The sequence below is a fragment of the Oryctolagus cuniculus genome, chromosome 6 (assembly GCF_964237555.1).
Source record: "Oryctolagus cuniculus chromosome 6, mOryCun1.1, whole genome shotgun sequence".
In the NCBI taxonomy this organism is placed as follows: Eukaryota; Metazoa; Chordata; class Mammalia; order Lagomorpha; family Leporidae; genus Oryctolagus; species Oryctolagus cuniculus.
Genome location: NC_091437.1, coordinates 3778271 through 3796270, shown reverse-complemented (window position 1 = coordinate 3796270; position 18000 = coordinate 3778271). Strand labels below are relative to the sequence as shown.

Sequence of the window (18000 nt, the reverse complement as noted above, 5' to 3'; positions counted from 1 at the left end):
GCCTCTGTACGGACTGAGCTCGCCGCATGCCTGTTTCTCTATCGACATTTAGCATAACCTTCAGGGCTCTATCTCGGGTATGTGATTTTATATACTGAAGTGCGTGTGCCTCTCTGTACAGAACGCTCCCTTCGACCAGGTCCTGCAGAGGGCTCTCGGGAGGGGCCAGTGCCATCAGCCCACTGCTGTGATCTCCGACGCCCACAGGAGCACGGCAGGAGGCGTGGTGGGGTGGGCTGGGTCATCTTCCTGAATGCCGGCCCGGCTCTGTCAGGAGTCACGCTAGTGATAAACGGGGACAGTGACACACAGCAGTGGCCGACGGCAGGCCTAGGCACGCCTGCCTGTTTGCCAGCACCTGCAATGGAAACCATTCCCGGTTTTACCTTCACATCCACGCACTGGTTAAGTCTTGCGCAAACACAGGGCCACCTCTGACTGCATCCACTAGCAGTGACAGGCCAGTGGGAGCACTTTGGGGACAGGAAAGCTGGCGGGTGGGGGCGGGTCCACCTTTGCAGTGGGACACGGGAGCCCTGCCGAGTTTGCCAGTCAGGGTCAGGTGCAGTCCACTTAAACGCCTCCGTCTTCAAGTGTACGAGCAGAACAAGTGTTGAAGTGAATGCCTCTAGCCTGATTGGTCCTGCAGTTCGTAGTCTTGATCATTCTGAGTAAAAAGATCTGAGTTTCACACAATATTGTTAAAATGTTTTTAAATTGGACTGAACTACACCAAAACAAGTGTGTAATAAAAACAAGATAAAGTGACAAGCCAGTAAAATGTGTTGAGGCAATTAAAGATGATCAGTTCCCCGTTAACCATCAGGGAAGATCATGCTGCTGTCCGACAATGTAAAATATATGGAAGATGGCCGGCGCTGTGGCTCACTAGGCTAATCCTCTGCCTTGCGGCGCCGGCACACCGGGTTCTAGTCCCGGTCGGGGCGCCGGATTCTGTCCCAGTTGCCCCTCTTCCAGGCCAGCTCTCTGCTGTGGCCAGGGAGTGCAGTGGAGGATGGCCCAGGTGCTTGGGCCCTGCACCCCATGGGAGACCAGGATAAGTACCTGGCTCCTGCCATTGGATCAGCGCGGTGCGCCAGCCGCAGCGCACTAGCCACGGCGGCCATTGGAGGGTGAACCAACGGCAAAGGAAGACCTTTCTCTCTCTCTCTCTCTCTCACTGTCCACTCTGCCTGTCAAAAAAATAAAAATAAATATATGGAAGATATTAAAACGCAGTGTCACCCAAATAACATGCATCAGGAGCAGGTGTTATTTCTAGGAATAACAGAGATGGTTGTTCTCTTTTTAAAGAAAAAAAGTTACTGGGGGAGGAGAGTCAAGTGTTAAGTTAGAAAAGAAAAAACATCCTTACAAGTATTTAAATCTTTCCCGTGGGTGAGACTGTACTTTCCTCGGTGGCAGAAGAATGCAAGTTAGCACCTTCTAGGTGTGTAGCGGTTGGACTGTTGACACGCACATCATTATCAGACTAGACGGGCGCACAGGGGTTCCTGCTGCATAGCCACCGGCCGGCACCACCGCCGAGCAACAGTCAGACTCGGACCCCGGCATTCCCCCGCGGCCCCTGGCTCTGGCCCGCAGTGCACTCTGCAGTGGCAGAAAAGCCAGGAGCGGAGCAGTTGCGTCAGCCTGCACTTCCATCAAACACTGCCGTGACTAGAGAATCTGAGACTGCCTGCCGGAGCCGGTCCAGAAAACAAGGCGTTTGTTTGTACCTCGGTGGTATTTCAGGGAGTGTCGCGTTACGCAATTCCTACCATTCTATTTCTCCAAAACAAAGGAGAGGATTCCTGCCGCAGGAATCTACCTCCTGTAGAGCGTCAGTGGCTCAAACCAACAGTTACTGCTACACTAGGGGGAGTCCTAGCGCCATCCCCTTCCCGAGTGCCGGCTCCCAGGCAGGGAGGTGGGGTGCAGTGGACACTGGAACCATGGAGAGCACTGGACCCCGAGACAGTGTTCACTGTACACACGTCCTGATGCTCACAGGAAGCATGACCACAGCACCGCAGTACGAGTTACGGGCACATCTCTCTCCACACCCTGTCGAACTGCACAGCCCTCGGTCACGGCCGCCTGGGTGTCAAGCTGCAGAGACACTCAGACAACAGGGACTACTGCCCTTGGCTGTCAGGGAATGCAGAAGTAATGACCATCAGCGCCATTCCTCGCCTTGCTGGTAGCTTCCTGCTAGTGGACCTGTCAGAGGAAGACTTTTCCCAAGCCAAACATTCCACCCAGTGAAGCTTTCTGTCGGTCGTTGGCGCGAGATGCAGAGGCCCCTCGCTGCTTTCTGCCTGCATGCTCTTTTGGGACTTAGCATCCTTGTGTCACAGTAAACACGTCCTGTATGTGTCTGCAAGTCATTCTGTACTTTCAGAACAGACCAAGAAAAGCAGGAAGTAAGAATTGTATTCTAAACCTCGTGGGTAGTTGGCTTTGGTCAGCATAGATCTGCATGTGTTTAAGGCCAGCACTGTGGCACAGTGGGTAAAGCCGCCGTCTACAGTGTCAGCATCCCACAGTGGTGCCGGTTCAAGACCCGGCTGCTCTGTTTCCGATCCAGCTCCCTGCTAGTGCACCTGGGAAAGCAGCAGCAGATGGTCCAAGTCCTTCGGCACCTGCACCCACGTGGGAGACCTAGAAAAAGCTCCTGGCTCCGGCCTGGCCCCTGCCATTATGGCCATCTGGAGAGTAAACCAGCAAGTAGAAGATCTCTGTCTCTGTAACTCTGCCTGTCGAACAAATAAATCTTTTAAAAAGAGTTGAGAGACACAGAAATGGAAATTATCTTCCACCCAATGGCTCACTCCCCCAAAGGACCACCAGGGCTGGGCCAGGCCCAAGCCAGAAGCCTGAAGTCATTTGTGTCTCTCACATGGGTGGCAGTGGGCCAAGCACTTGGGCCATCTGCTGCTGCTTTCCCAGGCCACTAGCAGGGAGCTGGACGGGAAGCAGAGCAGCTGGGACTGAATGGGCGTTCTGATACGGGAATGCCGGCATTGCAAGTGGTGGCTTAACCCGCTGCACCACAACACTGGTCCCCATATCTGCGTCTAGAATCGTGTTTAGCATGACACGTACAATTCACTTCCTTTTTCATGTCTATGAAGTACAGAGGGAAGCTTTAACATTTCCCAGGTCCTCACTAAGTTCAGGACCTTGGAGAACTAAGAGCAGTGCAGAACCTCTCTGGTCCCATAACTGTTTCTTAGCTGCAGCGAGCAGGGTCAGACACTGGCACAGCGGGTTCATCTGTCGCCTGGGGCTCACATCCCTGATCTTAGTGCCCAGCTTGAGTCCTAGCTATGCTGCTTCCAACCCAACTTCCTGCCAATGCATCCTGGGAGGCAGCAGATGACCCGAGTGCTTGGGTTCCTACCACCCACTCAGACCCAGATGGAGTTCCTAGCTCCCGGCTCAGCTTAGCATAAGCCCTGATTGCTGCCGGTGTTTATGGTGGCTGCGTTTGTGGAGTGAGCTGGCAGATCAGAGATCTCGGTTACTCTGCCTTTAAGGTAAATCCTTACACAGCTGTTGAGCTGGGCTGACGCTGTGGCGTAGCACGTTAAGCTGCTGCCTGCAGCCCTGGCATCACACATAGGCACTGGTTCAAATCCTGGCTGCTCCACTTCCCATCCAGCTCTTTGCCATGGCCTGGGAAAGCAGAAGACGGCCCAAGTCCTCGGCCCCTGTACCCGTAAGTGAAACCTGGAAGAAGTTCCAGGCTTCGGCTCGGTCTAGCTCCAGCCATTGCAGCCGTTTGGGGAGTGAACTAGTGGATGGAAGTTCTCTCTCTCTCTCCCTTTCTGTAACTCTGCCATTCAAATAAATAAATCTTTAAACAAAAAAACTGTCGTGCTGGAGCTGGCGTTGTGTTGTAGTGGATAAAGCTGCTGCCTGCAATGCCAGCGTCCCATATGGGTGCTGGTTTGTGTCCTGGCTGCCCCACTTCAATCCAGCTCTGGCCTGGGTAAAGCAGCAGCAGCTAACCCACATGCTTGGGCCCCTGCCACGTGTGGGAGACCTAGAAGCAGGCTTTAGCTTGGCCCAGTGCTGGCCATTGCAGCCATCTGGGGAGTGGACCAGCAGATGCAAGATCCCTCTCTCTCCCCTGCAACTCTTTCAAATAAGCAAGCAAATATATATAATATATGTATATGTATATATATATATTTAATTTTTTGACAGAGTGGACAGTGAGACAGAAAGAAAGGTCTTCCTTTTTCCGTTGGTTCACCCCCCAATGGCCGCTGCAGCCGGTGCACCGCACTGATCCGTAGCCAGGAGCCAGGTGCTTCTCCTGGTCTTCCATGCGGGTGCAGGGCCCAAGCACCTGGGCCATCCTCCACTGCCTTCCCGGGCCACAGCAGAGAGCTGGACTGGAAGAGGGGCAACCGGGACAGAACTGGCGCCCCAACTGGGACTAGAACCCGGGGTGCTGGTGCCGCAGGCGGAGAACTAGCCAAGTGAGTCGTGGAGCCGGCCGAAGCCAGGAGCTTCTTTCAGGTCTCCCACAAGGACTTGGGCCATCTGCTGCTGCCTTTCCAGGTGGATTAGCAGGGAGCTGGATTGAAGTGGGGCATCTGGGACTCGAACCAGTGCCCGTAAGGGATGCTGGGACCATAGGCAGTGGCTTTACCTGCTGTACAACAATGTTGGCCTACAGATAAATCTTCAGAACAAAACCAACTACCGTGCTTCAGCGTTCTGGTGGTGGTGGAGTGGGGTACTGCTGGGATGCTGGGCCCCGCCTCCCACCCACCCCTCCCGCCCTGTTGCTGATCAGTGCTCTGGGGCTGCGCTGGAGGTTCTGCCTTTCTAGCATCCCTGGTGAGGTTAATGGCGATGGCTTCAGCCTGGCCAAGCCCTCGCTGTTACGAGCATTTGGGGAGTGAGCTAACAGATGGGAGGGAGGTCTCTCTCTGTCTGCCGTCTCTCTCCCTCTCTCTCTCTTTCAAAAAAAAGCAAAAAAAAAAAAAAAAGGAACACAACCCTCCGGAGGGTGGAGAAGCACAGGCAGCCGCTGAGGAGCCCAGGGACCCACAGGCCGTGGGCAGCTAAGCTCACCTGGCCCGTCGGTTTGCTCCGGCTGCTCTAACAAATACACAAACTTAGCGGGGCTGAAAACAAGGGCTCACTCACCCTCCCAGGCCCGGAGGGCAGATGTCCAGGGCAGGCTGGCCGGGCGGCACTCCTCCTGGACATGACAGCAGCCTGCACTCCCTTTGCTTCCCAGCTCCAGATGCTGCCGGAACTCCTTCGGTGTGTGGCCCTTTGACCCCGCTGCCACGACCAACCCCGCCTCCCTGCCTTCGTCTTAGAAGGGCTTTGTGGCTCACATTGGGCCCACCTGGGCAATTTAGAACAGTTGCTGCAAGCCAGGGTTCTGCACCGTGTCTGCAGAGCCCGTTTGCTGTTTTAGGTAACATTTCACAGGTTCGAGGGATGAGGGCATGGACATGGCGGGTGTCATTGTGCCTACCACACCTGGGCAGTCTTCGTGCCGAATCGAGAGCAAACAGCAATCTCGGTATTGGGCGGGGCAAAAATAACTGGTGACAGAGGACCCAGTCGCTGGCTCACCTCTGCCGATGGAGGATCACGGGTGGAAGACACAGGCAGACTGAGCGGCCAAAGCTGGACCACTTTGTCCACTCAGCCTTCTCCCCGCCAAGCAGGGAAGGAGGCTGGGGTCCTCTGTGGGGAAGCAGACCACCTGCGATGGTGGGACTCCTCCCAGGGGTGTCCTCGCCAGACACGGCTCTGGTGAGGCTCACAGCTGCAGACCGGCTCATGTGCTCAGAGCTTCCACTCAGCATTTAGGGCTTTCACGCTGAAGAGACCAGTCATCTAAGGAAAGCTACTTAGCCGGAAAGGAATCGCAAGTAAAACGGGGAGTCGGCCGGCGCCGCAGCTCACTAGGCTATTCCTCCGCCTTGCGGCGCCGGCACACCGGGTTCTAGTCCCGGTCGGGGCGCTGGATTCTGTCCCGGTTGCCCCTCTTCCAGGCCAGCTCTCTGCTGTGGCCAGGGAGTACAGTGGAGGATGGCCCAAGTCCTTGGGCCCTGCACCCCATGGGAGACCAGGATAAGTACCTGGCTCCTGCCATCGGATCAGCGCGGTGCGCCGGCCACAGTGCGCCACCCGCGGCGGCCATTGGAGGGTGAACCAACGGCAAAGGAAGACCTTTCTCTCTGTCTCTCTCTCTCACTGTCCACTCTGCCTGTCAAAACAAACAAACAAACAAAAAACCAACGAAGTAAAACGGGGAGAAACGGTTAAGACCATAAATTAGCGTTTTTCCATCTGACAGGAGGGTAAAAAAGCTCCCAAGCTGGATGCTAAGAAGAAAGCGCCAGCCAAGAAGGTCACACCCCCCGAGGAGGACAAGGTTACAGAGAAACCTCAAGCCCAGAAGGCCCAGGGAGGGGCAGGCCCACTGCAGCCCACACTCTCCTCCAGGGAGGCCGTGGCAGCCACTCTCCATCTGCTCTGCGTGGCAACAAGGTCGCACATAAGGCAAGTGCTCAGCTCCTAAAGCCAGGACTGGAAAGAGGAGGGGAGTTTCTCGCTCCTGTCACAATCCAGCTGGTGGTGACAGAGTGGTGGCACCAAGGTGGTGCTTCACAGAATGCCTTGAGAGTGCCCACTGAGGATGTGCCTGGGAAGCCGCTGAGCCACAGCCCTCTGGGCCACTCTGAGCAGCCTCGCTGGGTGCCGGGGCGAGGGGGGCTGTGCCTGCAGCAGTGGAGCTGTGGCTGTGGCACTTGTGGCATGTGACTGGACCCCTTCCCCTCAGTCAGCTTCCTCTGCGTAGAACATGCCAGAAATCTGTCATGGCCACCTCGACAAAAATTACTACAGCAGTGTGAAAATCCCCAAACATTGGGACTGGCCCTGTGGCACAGCAGGTAAAGCCACCGCCTTCAGTGCCAGCATCCCATATGGGCGCCAGTTCAAGACCCGGCTGCTCCACTTCCGATCCAGCTCTCTGCCACAGCCTGGGAAAGCAGCAGCAGATTCCCCAAGTCCTTGGATCCCTGCAACTGCGTGGGAGATCTGGAAGAAACTCTGGCTCCTGACTTTGGATTGGCCCAGATCTGGCCGTTGAGACCACTTGGGGAGTGAACCAGCACATGAAAGATCTCTCTCTCTACCTCTGCCTCTCTGTAACTCTGCCTTCCAAATAAGTAAATAAATCTAAGAAAAAAAAAAAAGAAAGAAAGAAAGAAAGTCCCCGAACATCTCATGGACGCTTATTTCAAGCAGCGGCTGCAGCAGCTCAGACACCAGGAGCTGGGATCTTCGACAGACAGAGAGAAATACGAGATGACAGAGCAGCACACGAGGACTGCAAACTTACCAAAACCCAGAGCCAGTCCTCAGCTCCAGGGCTCCCGTGATCTGTTTTTGCTCTGACAAATGGAATTTATCCTCACAAATTGGTGGTCTACGTTTCCTACCCATAACCTAATAACTGATAACAAAAAGACTAAAAATCAAAACTTCTGAGAAAGAAGAAACTGCGTCCTTTAAAGTTAGATAATGCTAGAAACAGAAAACATGCAGGTGACAAAAGAACTTAGCAAAGCTGAAAGGGAGAATTTCAGAACCAGTCCAGCAGGTCTAGAAAGGGGAGAAAAACTGTGTGGGATTTTCCCAGAACTGAGGAAGGCGCCTTTCCACACTGAAAGGACAAAAGGGACCTCTGCAGAGCACTGGCAGCGGTGTAGAAGGCCAAGCAGCAGGAGTCCCAGTGAGCCACGGGCACCGCTCCCCTTCCTCCAGCGGCAGGGCACCGCCATGGAGCGACTTCCTTGACGTGCAGTTCTAACTCCATACCCAGCAGTTTCGGGGCCGAAGGACACTTTCAGAACGCAGTCTACAGAACATTTACGTGCACTGCGTTTTTCTCAGGAAGATCTTGAAAGGAGCTCCACCAAGGAGTACCACAAGACGAACACAGGGGCACGCGAATACAGGAGCTCCCCAACAGCAAAGCAGTGGCGTGAGTCACTCGAGAAGCAGGGGAAGGCGAACCCATGGTGCCCGTACGCTCGGTCTAAAGGGTAAGGGACTTCGACGGCGGAGACTCTACAAGAGGCTTGAAAAAGAAGGGCAGAGTGACAGAGGGAGAGACCGAGAGAGATCATCCACTGGTTCACTCTCCAACTGGCCACAACAGCCAGGTCTGGGCCAGGCTGAGCAAGGAGCCAGGAACTCCATCTGGGTCTCCCACATGGGTGGCAGGGGCCCAAGCACTTGGGTCATCATCTGCTACTTTCGCAGGCACATCAGCAGTAAGCTGGACCAGAAATGGAGCAGCCGGGCCTTGAACTAGGCTCCGACATGGGATGCCAACTTGGCCTACCTGCTGTGCCACAATGCTGGCCCCTGAACAAATTTTCTGAAAGGAAATTTTGAGAACTTAAAATTTATGGTTGAATTAGTGATATTTAGAAAACTAAGCAAATGAAAGAACCCAATAATTAGTTCCAAAGGAAAAAAAAAATAACCATTGTCCTTCAATTGTCTGACAACTTCAATGTGCCCAAGAATACCAGGGAAATCATTTAACGTATCTGAATCCTGTCCTGGAGCCAGACACACTGCATTTTTCACAGGCTCCCAGGGACGACGGTGCTGCTGGATTCCTGACTACCTTCTAAGCAGCCAAAGTACTAGTAGATGGTTCAGCTATGAACGCAACATAGTGTGATGTCAACTCCACAGTGATTAAAACCACAAAATGTACCAGTGGGCTGCGAAGCATGCGTGTGTACAGTGGGTGAAAAGGAAGGAAAACTAAATCCTCTTCCACAGATGGAAGTCCATGTGTAAAGTGGAAAGGAGTAATACCAGCCGGCTCTCTATATATTATGTGCAAGAGGAATTTTGCCAGCATACTTATAAGTGGGCAAAGGATGTGAACACAGTATTCCAGTGAACAAATAGCATTTCAACTGAGGAAATGCTCAACTTCGCTCATTGGAAGATTCGACTTTTCATTTATCAACTGGTGAAAAAGTTCAATTATGCAGACTGCAACATTACCAACAGCAGCACATGGTTACAGCTACACTTCTGAGACCTTCACTGACCATCCACACTCCCCCTAACTAAACAATTTCTTTCCAGACATCTTTCTGTGACAAATCATACTGGGGTGCCCCACTGTGCATTTTCTTTTTTTTTTTTTTGACAGGCAGAGTTAGACAGTGAGAGAGAGACAGAGAGAAAGGTCTTCCTTCTGTTGGTTCACTCCCCAAATGGCTGCTACGGCCGGCGTGCTGCGCCGATCCGAAGCCAGGAGCTTCCTCCTGGTCTCCCATGGGGTGCAGGGCCCAAGCACTTGGGCCATCCTCCACTGCACTCCCGGGCCACAGCAGAGAGCTGGACTGGAAGAGGAGTAACTGGGACAGAATCCGGCGCCCCAACCAGGACTAGAACCCAGGGTACCAGCGCCTCAGGCAGAGGATTAGCCTAGTGAGCCGCAGCGCTGGCCCCACTATGCATTTTCAGTTACTTTCTTCCTTAGACAATCATGGCTGCAAAAGCCACATATCCAGCTTCCCAGCCTCCCTTGCAGCTAGAGATGGGCAAGTACCACAGCTTTCCACAATGAAACAAGTGCCAGCTCTGCTCCTGATTCCAGCTCTGGCTAAAGCACATCGTGAGGTGGCAGGGGATGTGTACTGGGGTTCCTGCCACCCATACAGGAGGCCTAGATCGAGTTCCAGGCTCCTGGCTTCAGCTTGGCCCAACCTAGGCTGTTATAGGCAATTGGGGAGTGAACCAGTTGATGGCAGGTCTTTTAAAGACATTTAAAGAATTTAAACAGACTTAAATCTGCTGAGGGCATTTTGTAAAAAGAAAAAAAGGCAGGAGGGGACAGAAGTAGCTTGGATTCATCTAAATGCTGGGTGCCGAGTCAGCTTGAGACAACAATCAGAATGTTAGAAACACACCATAGAGGCAGTCCCTTTGCTCAGCCATTCAGAGGCCTACATCCCCTACTGGAGCATCCGTGTTCAAGTCCCAGCTCTGCCCTGATGCCGGCTCCCTACTGAAGTGCACCCTGCTCCACTTCCAACCCAGTGCCCTAATGGCCTAGGCAAAGCAGCAGCAGATGACCACATTTTTGGGCCTCTTCTGCCCATGTGGGAGACCTAGAAGCAGCTCCTGGCTCCCGTCTGGTTCAGGCCTGGTTGTGGCCATCTGAGGAGTGAACCAATGGATGAAGATCTCTGTCTCTCCCTAATAAATAATTTAATTTTAAAAAAAAATATAAGCAAATTAATAAAGTTTAAAAATCCATGACTTCAGGGACAGCACTGTGGTACAGTGCGTCAAGATGCCATTAAAAAACCAGTATGCCGCGGCGCCGGCACACCGGGTTCTAGTCCCGGTCGGGGCGCCGGATTCTGTCCCGGTTGCCCCTCTTCCAGGCCAGCTCTCTGCTGTGGCCCGGGAGTGCAGTGGAGGATGGCCCAAGTGCTTGGGCCCTGCACCTCATGGGAGACCAGGATAAGTACCTGGCTCCTGCCATCGGATCAGCGCGGTGCGCCGGCCGCGGCGGCCATTGGAGGGTGAACCAACGGCAAAGGAAGACCTTTCTCTCTGTCTCTCTCTCACCGTCCACTCTGCCTGTTAAAAAAAAAAAAAAAAAAAAAAACCCAGTATGCCATATCGGGGTGCTGGGTTTGAATCCTGGATACTCTGCTTCCATCCAGCTTCCTGCTAATTTGCTTGGGAAGGAAGCAGATGATGGCCCAAGTACTTGGGTTCCTGCCACCCATGTAGGAGACCTGGATGAAGGTCCTGGCTCCTGGCCCAGCCCTGATTGTTGTGGGCATCTGGCTAGTAAATAAGTGGATGGAAGATCTCCGTCACTCTGTGTTTTGAATAAACCAACAAAGAAATCTTAAAAAAAAAAAAAAAAAAAAAAAAAAAATTCAGGACTTTCTACATGTCAAAATTTAGCAACTGAACAACGTCATTACATGAACAAGTCCAGAACTGTGATTTACAAACCAGCTGTTCATAAACACCCTGACCGTGAGGATCCACTTCTGTCTGGGGCTCCCACTGCCAAGCGTCCACTATTTCACTCTCTTTGGTTACCTCCTCTATTGCCACTGGTTACTTCACAAGCAAGCGCTAGAAGAGTCAGTTTGACATTTTATTCATTAACTTAAAAAGATGAACAAAATGTATTTCAGATCTTACTAAACCTCCTGAAACACGTTTACACAGAGGACAAAGGAATATAGGATTTCAAGTAACTCATGGTACAGTCCACTGTCCATTTAAAAATATTCTTCTTTCCACAAAAGATTTTCATTGAAGGACAAAAAATTCTTTCTTGTACACTGCATAAAAACTAGATAAAAACTTCCAACGTACGCTTATTTCAATGTCAAGTTTGATGATGAAGATGGAGGCACTGATGTTCACAGTTCCATTAAATGATGCAGGCAAAAAGCTTATTCCCCTCAGGTTCAAATTAGAAGCTTCCAACTCGTGGCCCTTTCAGTGGCGTCATGTGCTGGAAGCTCACACCAGGTCACTTCTTCTTCTTTCCTTTTCCTTTTTTACTTCCCTCTCCTTGTTGAAGGCTTGGATCACCGCCTCCTGCTTTTTGTGTCCTTGTTTTCAGTTTGGGTATCATTTCTGCCACATACAGCATTACTGACTTACCTAGGAACCAGAAGTCAGGCTTAGTGTACAGTCAGAAATAAGACATAGAAAGTCATTCACTTGAACTTCATAAGCTCAACAGATTGTCACAAAGGGAATACTTTCTTCTAAAAATACACCAAATGAACAGAGAGTTTCTGAAGTGGAATCCTCTAATGGAGAAAATGTAGTGAAAGTGAGAACAATACTAAGAATATTAATAATTACATTTTTATTTATATATTTTCACTTTTTATTTTAAAAGGCAGACAGAGAGACAGATCCTTGATCTGATGGCTTATTCTCCAAGTGACTGCAATAGCCAGGCTGCAGCCGGGAGCCTGGAACGCAATCCAGTTCTCACATATGATGGCAGACACTGAACTGAGCCATCAGCACTCCTTCCCAGGGTGCACAATACCAGGAAGCTGGAATCAGAAGTGGACCTGGGACTCAAACCTAGCCACTCTAATATGGGACGTGGGAGTCTCAAATGGCATCTTAACCTCTGTGCCAAATGCCCGACTTAAAAATATTCAGATTAAATACAAAAACATAAAATACTAACTCAGAAACAAAAATTCTGGTCTTAATTCTAGTAATGGATTTGAAGATCAAATGAGATTATCTAAACGTAACAAGGTGGTCAGAGTCAGAACAGCATACCTAAAGCTACCAAAGCATAGGGTTTCTCAGTCTTCTAACAAAAACAAAATGTCACCAAGCTACAGGAAGTCTCAACTGCTCAGTGACCCACACACAGGCGCCCCGCCCTGTCCACGCACAGCCAGCTCCCTTCCTCACCCAACCCAGTGCAAGTCCTTAAGGTTCTTTTTACTGTCTCACTAGTTTCTTGCTGAGAATAGGAAGCCACATCTTTTCAACCACAATTTTTACCTCCATTTCATTTACTGGTAGAATCAAAAGAAGCTTGCTGGTCTGTGGTCATTTGAAAGACAGTGTAGTAAAAAGTCAAGTAGTTGTGCCTCGGAACCCCAGAGAGACCCCGAGGGAGCTCCTGGTCCCTAGCTTCTGCCTAGCCCACCCCCAGCCACTGCAGTCATTCAGGGAGTGAATCAGTGGATCTGTCTCTCTCTCCACCACTCTTTCAAATTAATAATAATGAGTTACTTTAAAAAAAAATTTATTTATTTGAGAGGCAGAGTTACAGAGGGAAGGAGAGACAGAGAGATCTTCCACCTGCTGGTTCACTTCCCAAATGGCTGCAATACCTAGAGCTGTGCTGATCCTGATTCAAAGCCAAGAGCCAGGAGCTTCTTCTGGGTCATGGGTGCAGGGCCCAAGCATGTGGGCCATCTTCTCCTGCTTTCCCAGGCCACAGCAGAGAGCTGGATTGGAAGAGGAGCAGCCAGGAAAGGAAGCAGTGCCCATGAGGGATGCCGGCATTGCAGGTGGAGGCTTAGCCTACTATGCCACAGCCACCAGCCCCATAAAATAAATCTTAAAAAATTTTAAATTAACTAAAAACAATTAATTGTCAGTCTTTTCTCACAATTTGTTTTTATTCAAATAAAACAGAAGGGTTTAATTACACTGGACTCATTAAACTGTAGGAGAAAAATTAAATAAATAGCTCCGACTCTTAAATTTTTTAGAAACTTCAGAAAGTTTCTAAAGTAAACAAAATTTTCCTTCCTAAAACCCAGAACTAACATTTTGTTATACTGATTTTCAGGTTTTTTTTTGTTTTCAAGAAATAAAACATTTGGGGCAGGCATTGTAACACAGTGAGCTAAACTGCCGCCTGCAATGCCAGCATCGTTTATCAGAGTGCCAGTTGAAGGCCCAGCTGGTCTGCTTCCAATTCAGTTCCCTGCTAATCTGCCTGGAGAGGCAGAAAGAAAATGGCCCAAATACTTGGCCCCTGCCACCTGTGTGGAAGACTCGGATGGAGTGCCAGGATCTGGGCTTTGGCCTACATCAGCCCTAGCCATTTGGGTATTGAAGTGAAAGACAGAAGATCTCTACCTTTCAAATAGAAGATTTTTTTAAAAATGTAAAATAAATAAAACTAAAGAGCTGATGCCAGCCTCCTCTAACCAGCAGCCCTGTCTCCAGCCTCTCATGGTAGCTAACTCGTGTCTTAAGAGGTATTTACCTAAGTTGCTTTTTTCCCCCACTCAACATTGCTTTTAGATTGATAGAAATTATTAATAGGGTTCAAAGGTCTCTACGATCTGAAATAGCAACTAACATGTACTCATTTAATAATCTTTTGCTCTCAACCTGGGAGCAGGATGGACTTGTATAGGTTTATAAAATGTTCACAAAACGAGGGTTCATCACATTCTGAAGAGGTCCGTAAGCTAAAAGAAGTTAAAACCACTGCTCACTCCTCCCTATCAGCAGCAACCCTTTCTCTAAATTAATCTGTAGGAAGCAAATTCTGATTTTTAACTTTTGGAAAGTCAGTTTAGGACACCTTTCACGCTGAAGAATAACGTGTTCCTTAACGGTATGTGGCCAAGAGAAAAGGCTTACGTGATGGGAACTGCAAGAGACAAAGGCTGCCATCTTCCTGTTTGAGCTGGACCCGGACTCTGCCTTTGTACTGAACATCACGATTCCATTCTCTAGAGTACATTTTATTTTTCTAACACAAATGAAACAAAAACAGGCTTTAAGAAAGTTATTACAGTAAGGAAATAAGTATGAAAAATAGTGAAAACTGACATCGTACCTCCAGAAGCACATTAAGTCCAACTGCTGAGCACACATCTTGAATTTCTGTAGCTGTAGGATTTTCAACAGCCTGAACAGTTAAAAACAGAAACACTAAATAGCTTTAGATGGATACTACTAGTTGTGTAAACCATTTTAAACACAATAAAAAAAGAACCAAAACCTTAGGCTTCTTTTTCACTAGGTACAATTGATTCATTATAATTTTAAAAATTCCTGGGATTAACACTGATGGATGCACAGTTGTGTATCTGTCTCCCTTCTCACAGAATGTAAGCTGCGTGAGGGCAAGGACCTTGTTTCACCCAGCAGTATAGTTCCCAACACTCAGAATGGTATTTTGGACAAAGTGTGTGTTCCGTAAATACTGACTGGTTAAACAATTACACATACAACACTTTATCTACTAAAGCCGAAAACACCCATTCCCTATGGCTCTGCAATTCCACTCCTGCGGGAACTCAACAGAAATGTTAAACTATGTTCACCAAAAGACAAGCTCAAAAATTTTCATGCCAGCAATGTTTCTAACAGCCTCAGACACAAACAATCTAATTATCCACCACCAGCAGAGGACTGTGGGCCAGCTGCACACAGCAGTAACACAGGGCAGTGGTTTTCAGCAGGGAATTTTACCACCACCACCTGCCACCTGCCCCCTCCCACCATGTGGCAAGGCTTGGAGATATTTGTGACTGCAACAGCGGGTGAGGGGTGGGGGGTGGATGTCATTCAGCGGGTAGAGGCTGAGGATGCGGTTAACATCCTAAAACGCACAGGTCAGCCCTCAGAATAAAGAATTACCTGGCTGGAATGTATGCAGCAGAGAGAATTAAACTACACTAAAAGCCGTGGGTAAAATCTTCTAAGTTTAGAGTTCAGCGGAAAAACCCACAAAAGCATCATGTACAATTTTATTTATACAAAACTGAAAACCAAAGTCGTCTGTGGTGGTGCGAGGCAGGACGGTGACCATCTTTTTATGGGAGCGCGTTCGTGGAGGGGGCAGTGAGGGGCACAGAATAGAAAGGAATCCCTGCGTGCTCGGCAGGTTTTCTACCTCGAGTGCTGGTTGCCCGGGTGTAGACTCCCCGGGAACACTGGCTGTTCCACACATTTAAGATGACTGTAACTATCAGGAAATCTTTAAAGGTTTCCTCGGCAAAGTACCCGAGAGTATACCAACATAATAGTAATATCCGATGGGGCCTGTGTCACAGCCTTGGCGGAGGGCCCGCTCCCTTCTTCCCGGGACGCACCGCACACACCGAGGCGCAGACCGGCCGCCGCTGGGGAACGAAACAGCTGACACGGCGACCACCCTACACGGGCAAATCGCTCTGCAGGGCCGGCGCGCGGCTCACTAGGCTAATCCTCCGCCTGGCGGCGCCGGCACACCGGGTTCTAGTCCCGGTCGGGGCGCCGGATTCTGTCCCGGTTGCCCCTCTTCCAGGCCAGCTCTCTGCTGTGGCCAGGGAGTGCAGTGGAGGATGGCCCAGGTGCTTGGGCCCTGCACCCCATGGGAGACCAGGAGAAGCACCTGGCTCCTGCCTTCAGATCAGAGCGGTGCGCTGGCCGCAGCGCGCCGGCCGCGGCGGCCATTGGAGGGTGAACCAACGGCAAAAAGGAAGACCTTTCTCTCTGTCTCTCTCTCTCACTGTCCACTCTGCCTGTCAAAAAAAAAAAAAAAAAATTAAAAAAAAAAAAAAAAATCGCCCTGCAGGCGGCGACGCCAGCGCTACAGCTGAACCCTTCCGTGCAGGGCCTACCCGTCCACACAGCACCTCACGCAGGGGTCCCTCACGCAGGGGTCACCTCACGCAGGGGTCGCCTCACGCAGGGGTCCCCTCACGCAGAGGTCCCTCACGCAGGGGTCGCCTCACGCAGGGGTCGCCTCACGCAGGGGTCCCTCATGCAGGGGTCGCCTCACGCAGGGGTCCCCTCACGCAGAGGTCCCTCACGCAGGGGTCACCTCACGCAGGGGTCCCTCACGCAGGGGTCGCCTCACGCAGGGGTCCCTCACGCAGGGGTCGCTCACGCAGGGGTCGCCTCACGCAGGGGTCCCCTCACGCAGAGGTCCCTCACGCAGGGGTCACCTCGCGCAGGGGTCCCTCACGCAGGGGTCGCCTCACGCAGGGGTCACCTCACGCAGGGGTCGTCTCACGCAGGGGTCCCCTCACGCAGAGGTCCCTCACGCAGGGGTCGCCTCACGCAGGGGTCCCCTCACGCAGAGGTCCCTCACGCAGGGGTCCCTCACGCAGGGGTCACCTCGCGCAGGGGTCCCTCACGCAGGGGTCCCTCACGCAGGGGTCACCTCACGCAGGGGTCCCTCACGCAGGGGTCGCCTCACGCAGGGGTCCCCTCACGCAGAGGTCCCTCACGCAGGGGTCGTCTCACGCAGGGGTCACCTCGCGCAGGGGTCCCTCACGCAGGGGTCGCCTCACGCAGAGGTCCCTCACGCAGGGGTCGCCTCACGCAGGGGTCACCTCACGCAGGGGTCGCCTCACGCAGGGGTCCCCTCACGCAGAGGTCCCTCACGCAGGGGTCACCTCACGCAGGGGTCCCTCACGCAGGGGTCGCCTCACGCAGGGGTCCCTCACGCAGGGGTCGTCTCACGCAGGGGTCCCTCACGCAGGGGTCGCCTCACGCAGGGGTCCCCTCACGCAGAGGTCCCTCACGCAGGGGTCACCTCACGCAGGGGTCGCTCACGCAGGGGTCCCTCACGCAGGGGTCACCTCACGCAGGGGTCACCTCACGCAGGGGTCGCCTCACGCAGGGGTCCCTCACGCAGGGGTCCCTCGCGCAGGGGTCGCCTCACGCAGGGGTCGCCTCACGCAGGGGTCCCTCGCGCAGGGGTCCCTCGCGCAGGGGTCACCTCACGCAGGGGTCGCCTCACGCAGGGGTCCCTCACGCAGGGGTCCCTCACGCAGGGGTCGCCTCGCGCAGGGGTCCCTCGCGCAGGGGTCCCTCACGCAGGGGTCGCCTCACGCAGGGGTCGCCTCACGCAGGGGTCCCTCACGCAGGGGCACCAGGGGACGCCGGCTCCCGCCTCCGCCACCCCCGATGTCACCCCTCCCCTGGAAGCGGGGACCCGCCCGCCTCCCCTCCGCAAACACGGCCCCGGAGCCGCCGCGCCCACCTTGCTGACGGGGATCCGCCTCCCCTCCGCGATGGTCTTCTTGTTGTTCAGGTACGCGGGGTAGATGCAGATGAACCTGCCGCCGGGAAAGCACAGGCCGCGTCACGCCGAGCGCTCGCAAGCGCCGACCCCGCCGCCGGCCCGAGGACGCCCCAGTTGCGACTCCCTGGGCTCCCCCAACGCGGAGCACGGAGCTCCGTCAGGACCGCGGGCCGGCCGGCAGCCCGCGGCGAGCCCCCTCCTGCACCCACCTGTCCTGCTCGGCCGGGGACCGTGCGGCGGCGCAGGCCATGGCCGCAGAGACTCGCACCGCGACTCCGTCACGGTCCCCAACCGGATCCAGCCCGGGAGAGCGCCGCGCCCGCTCGCCCTTCCGGCGGAAGTCCCGCCCCAGGTCGCTCGCCCCGCCCATTTGTTGCGGCGCAGGCCTTTCTCTGACGTGGCGCGTCGCG

The 18000-nt window shown here is 52.7% G+C and overlaps 1 protein-coding gene across 1 annotated transcript; it reads right to left on the bottom strand.

Moving 5' to 3' along the window:
* Window positions 1-11196: 11196 nt before the first annotated feature.
* Window positions 11197-17973, bottom strand: SRP19 (signal recognition particle 19). The gene is made up of 5 exons (XM_002721570.5): window positions 17800-17973; window positions 17549-17624; window positions 14408-14479; window positions 14209-14320; window positions 11197-11727 (listed from the first exon to the last, which is right to left on the bottom strand). The coding sequence occupies exons 1-5, from the start codon at window positions 17958-17960 to the stop codon at window positions 11594-11596; spliced, it is 555 nt and encodes a 184-aa protein (XP_002721616.5). The 5' UTR covers window positions 17961-17973; the 3' UTR covers window positions 11197-11593.
* Between the last annotated feature and the right edge of the window lie 27 nt (window positions 17974-18000).

Excerpts from the sequence above, each read along its gene's own strand:
- SRP19 (XM_002721570.5), bottom strand. The coding sequence starts at position 17,960 with ATGGGCGGGGCGAGCGACCTGGGGCGGGACTTCCGCCGGAAGGGCGAG. Across the intron at positions 14,321-14,407 it reads GACTTAATGTGCTTCTGGAG|AAAAATAAAATGTACTCTAG; the intron begins GTACGATGTCAG and ends CATTTGTGTTAG. Across the intron at positions 11,728-14,208 it reads TCTCTTGCAGTTCCCATCAC|GTAAGTCAGTAATGCTGTAT; the intron begins GTAAGCCTTTTC and ends TCTGGTTCCTAG.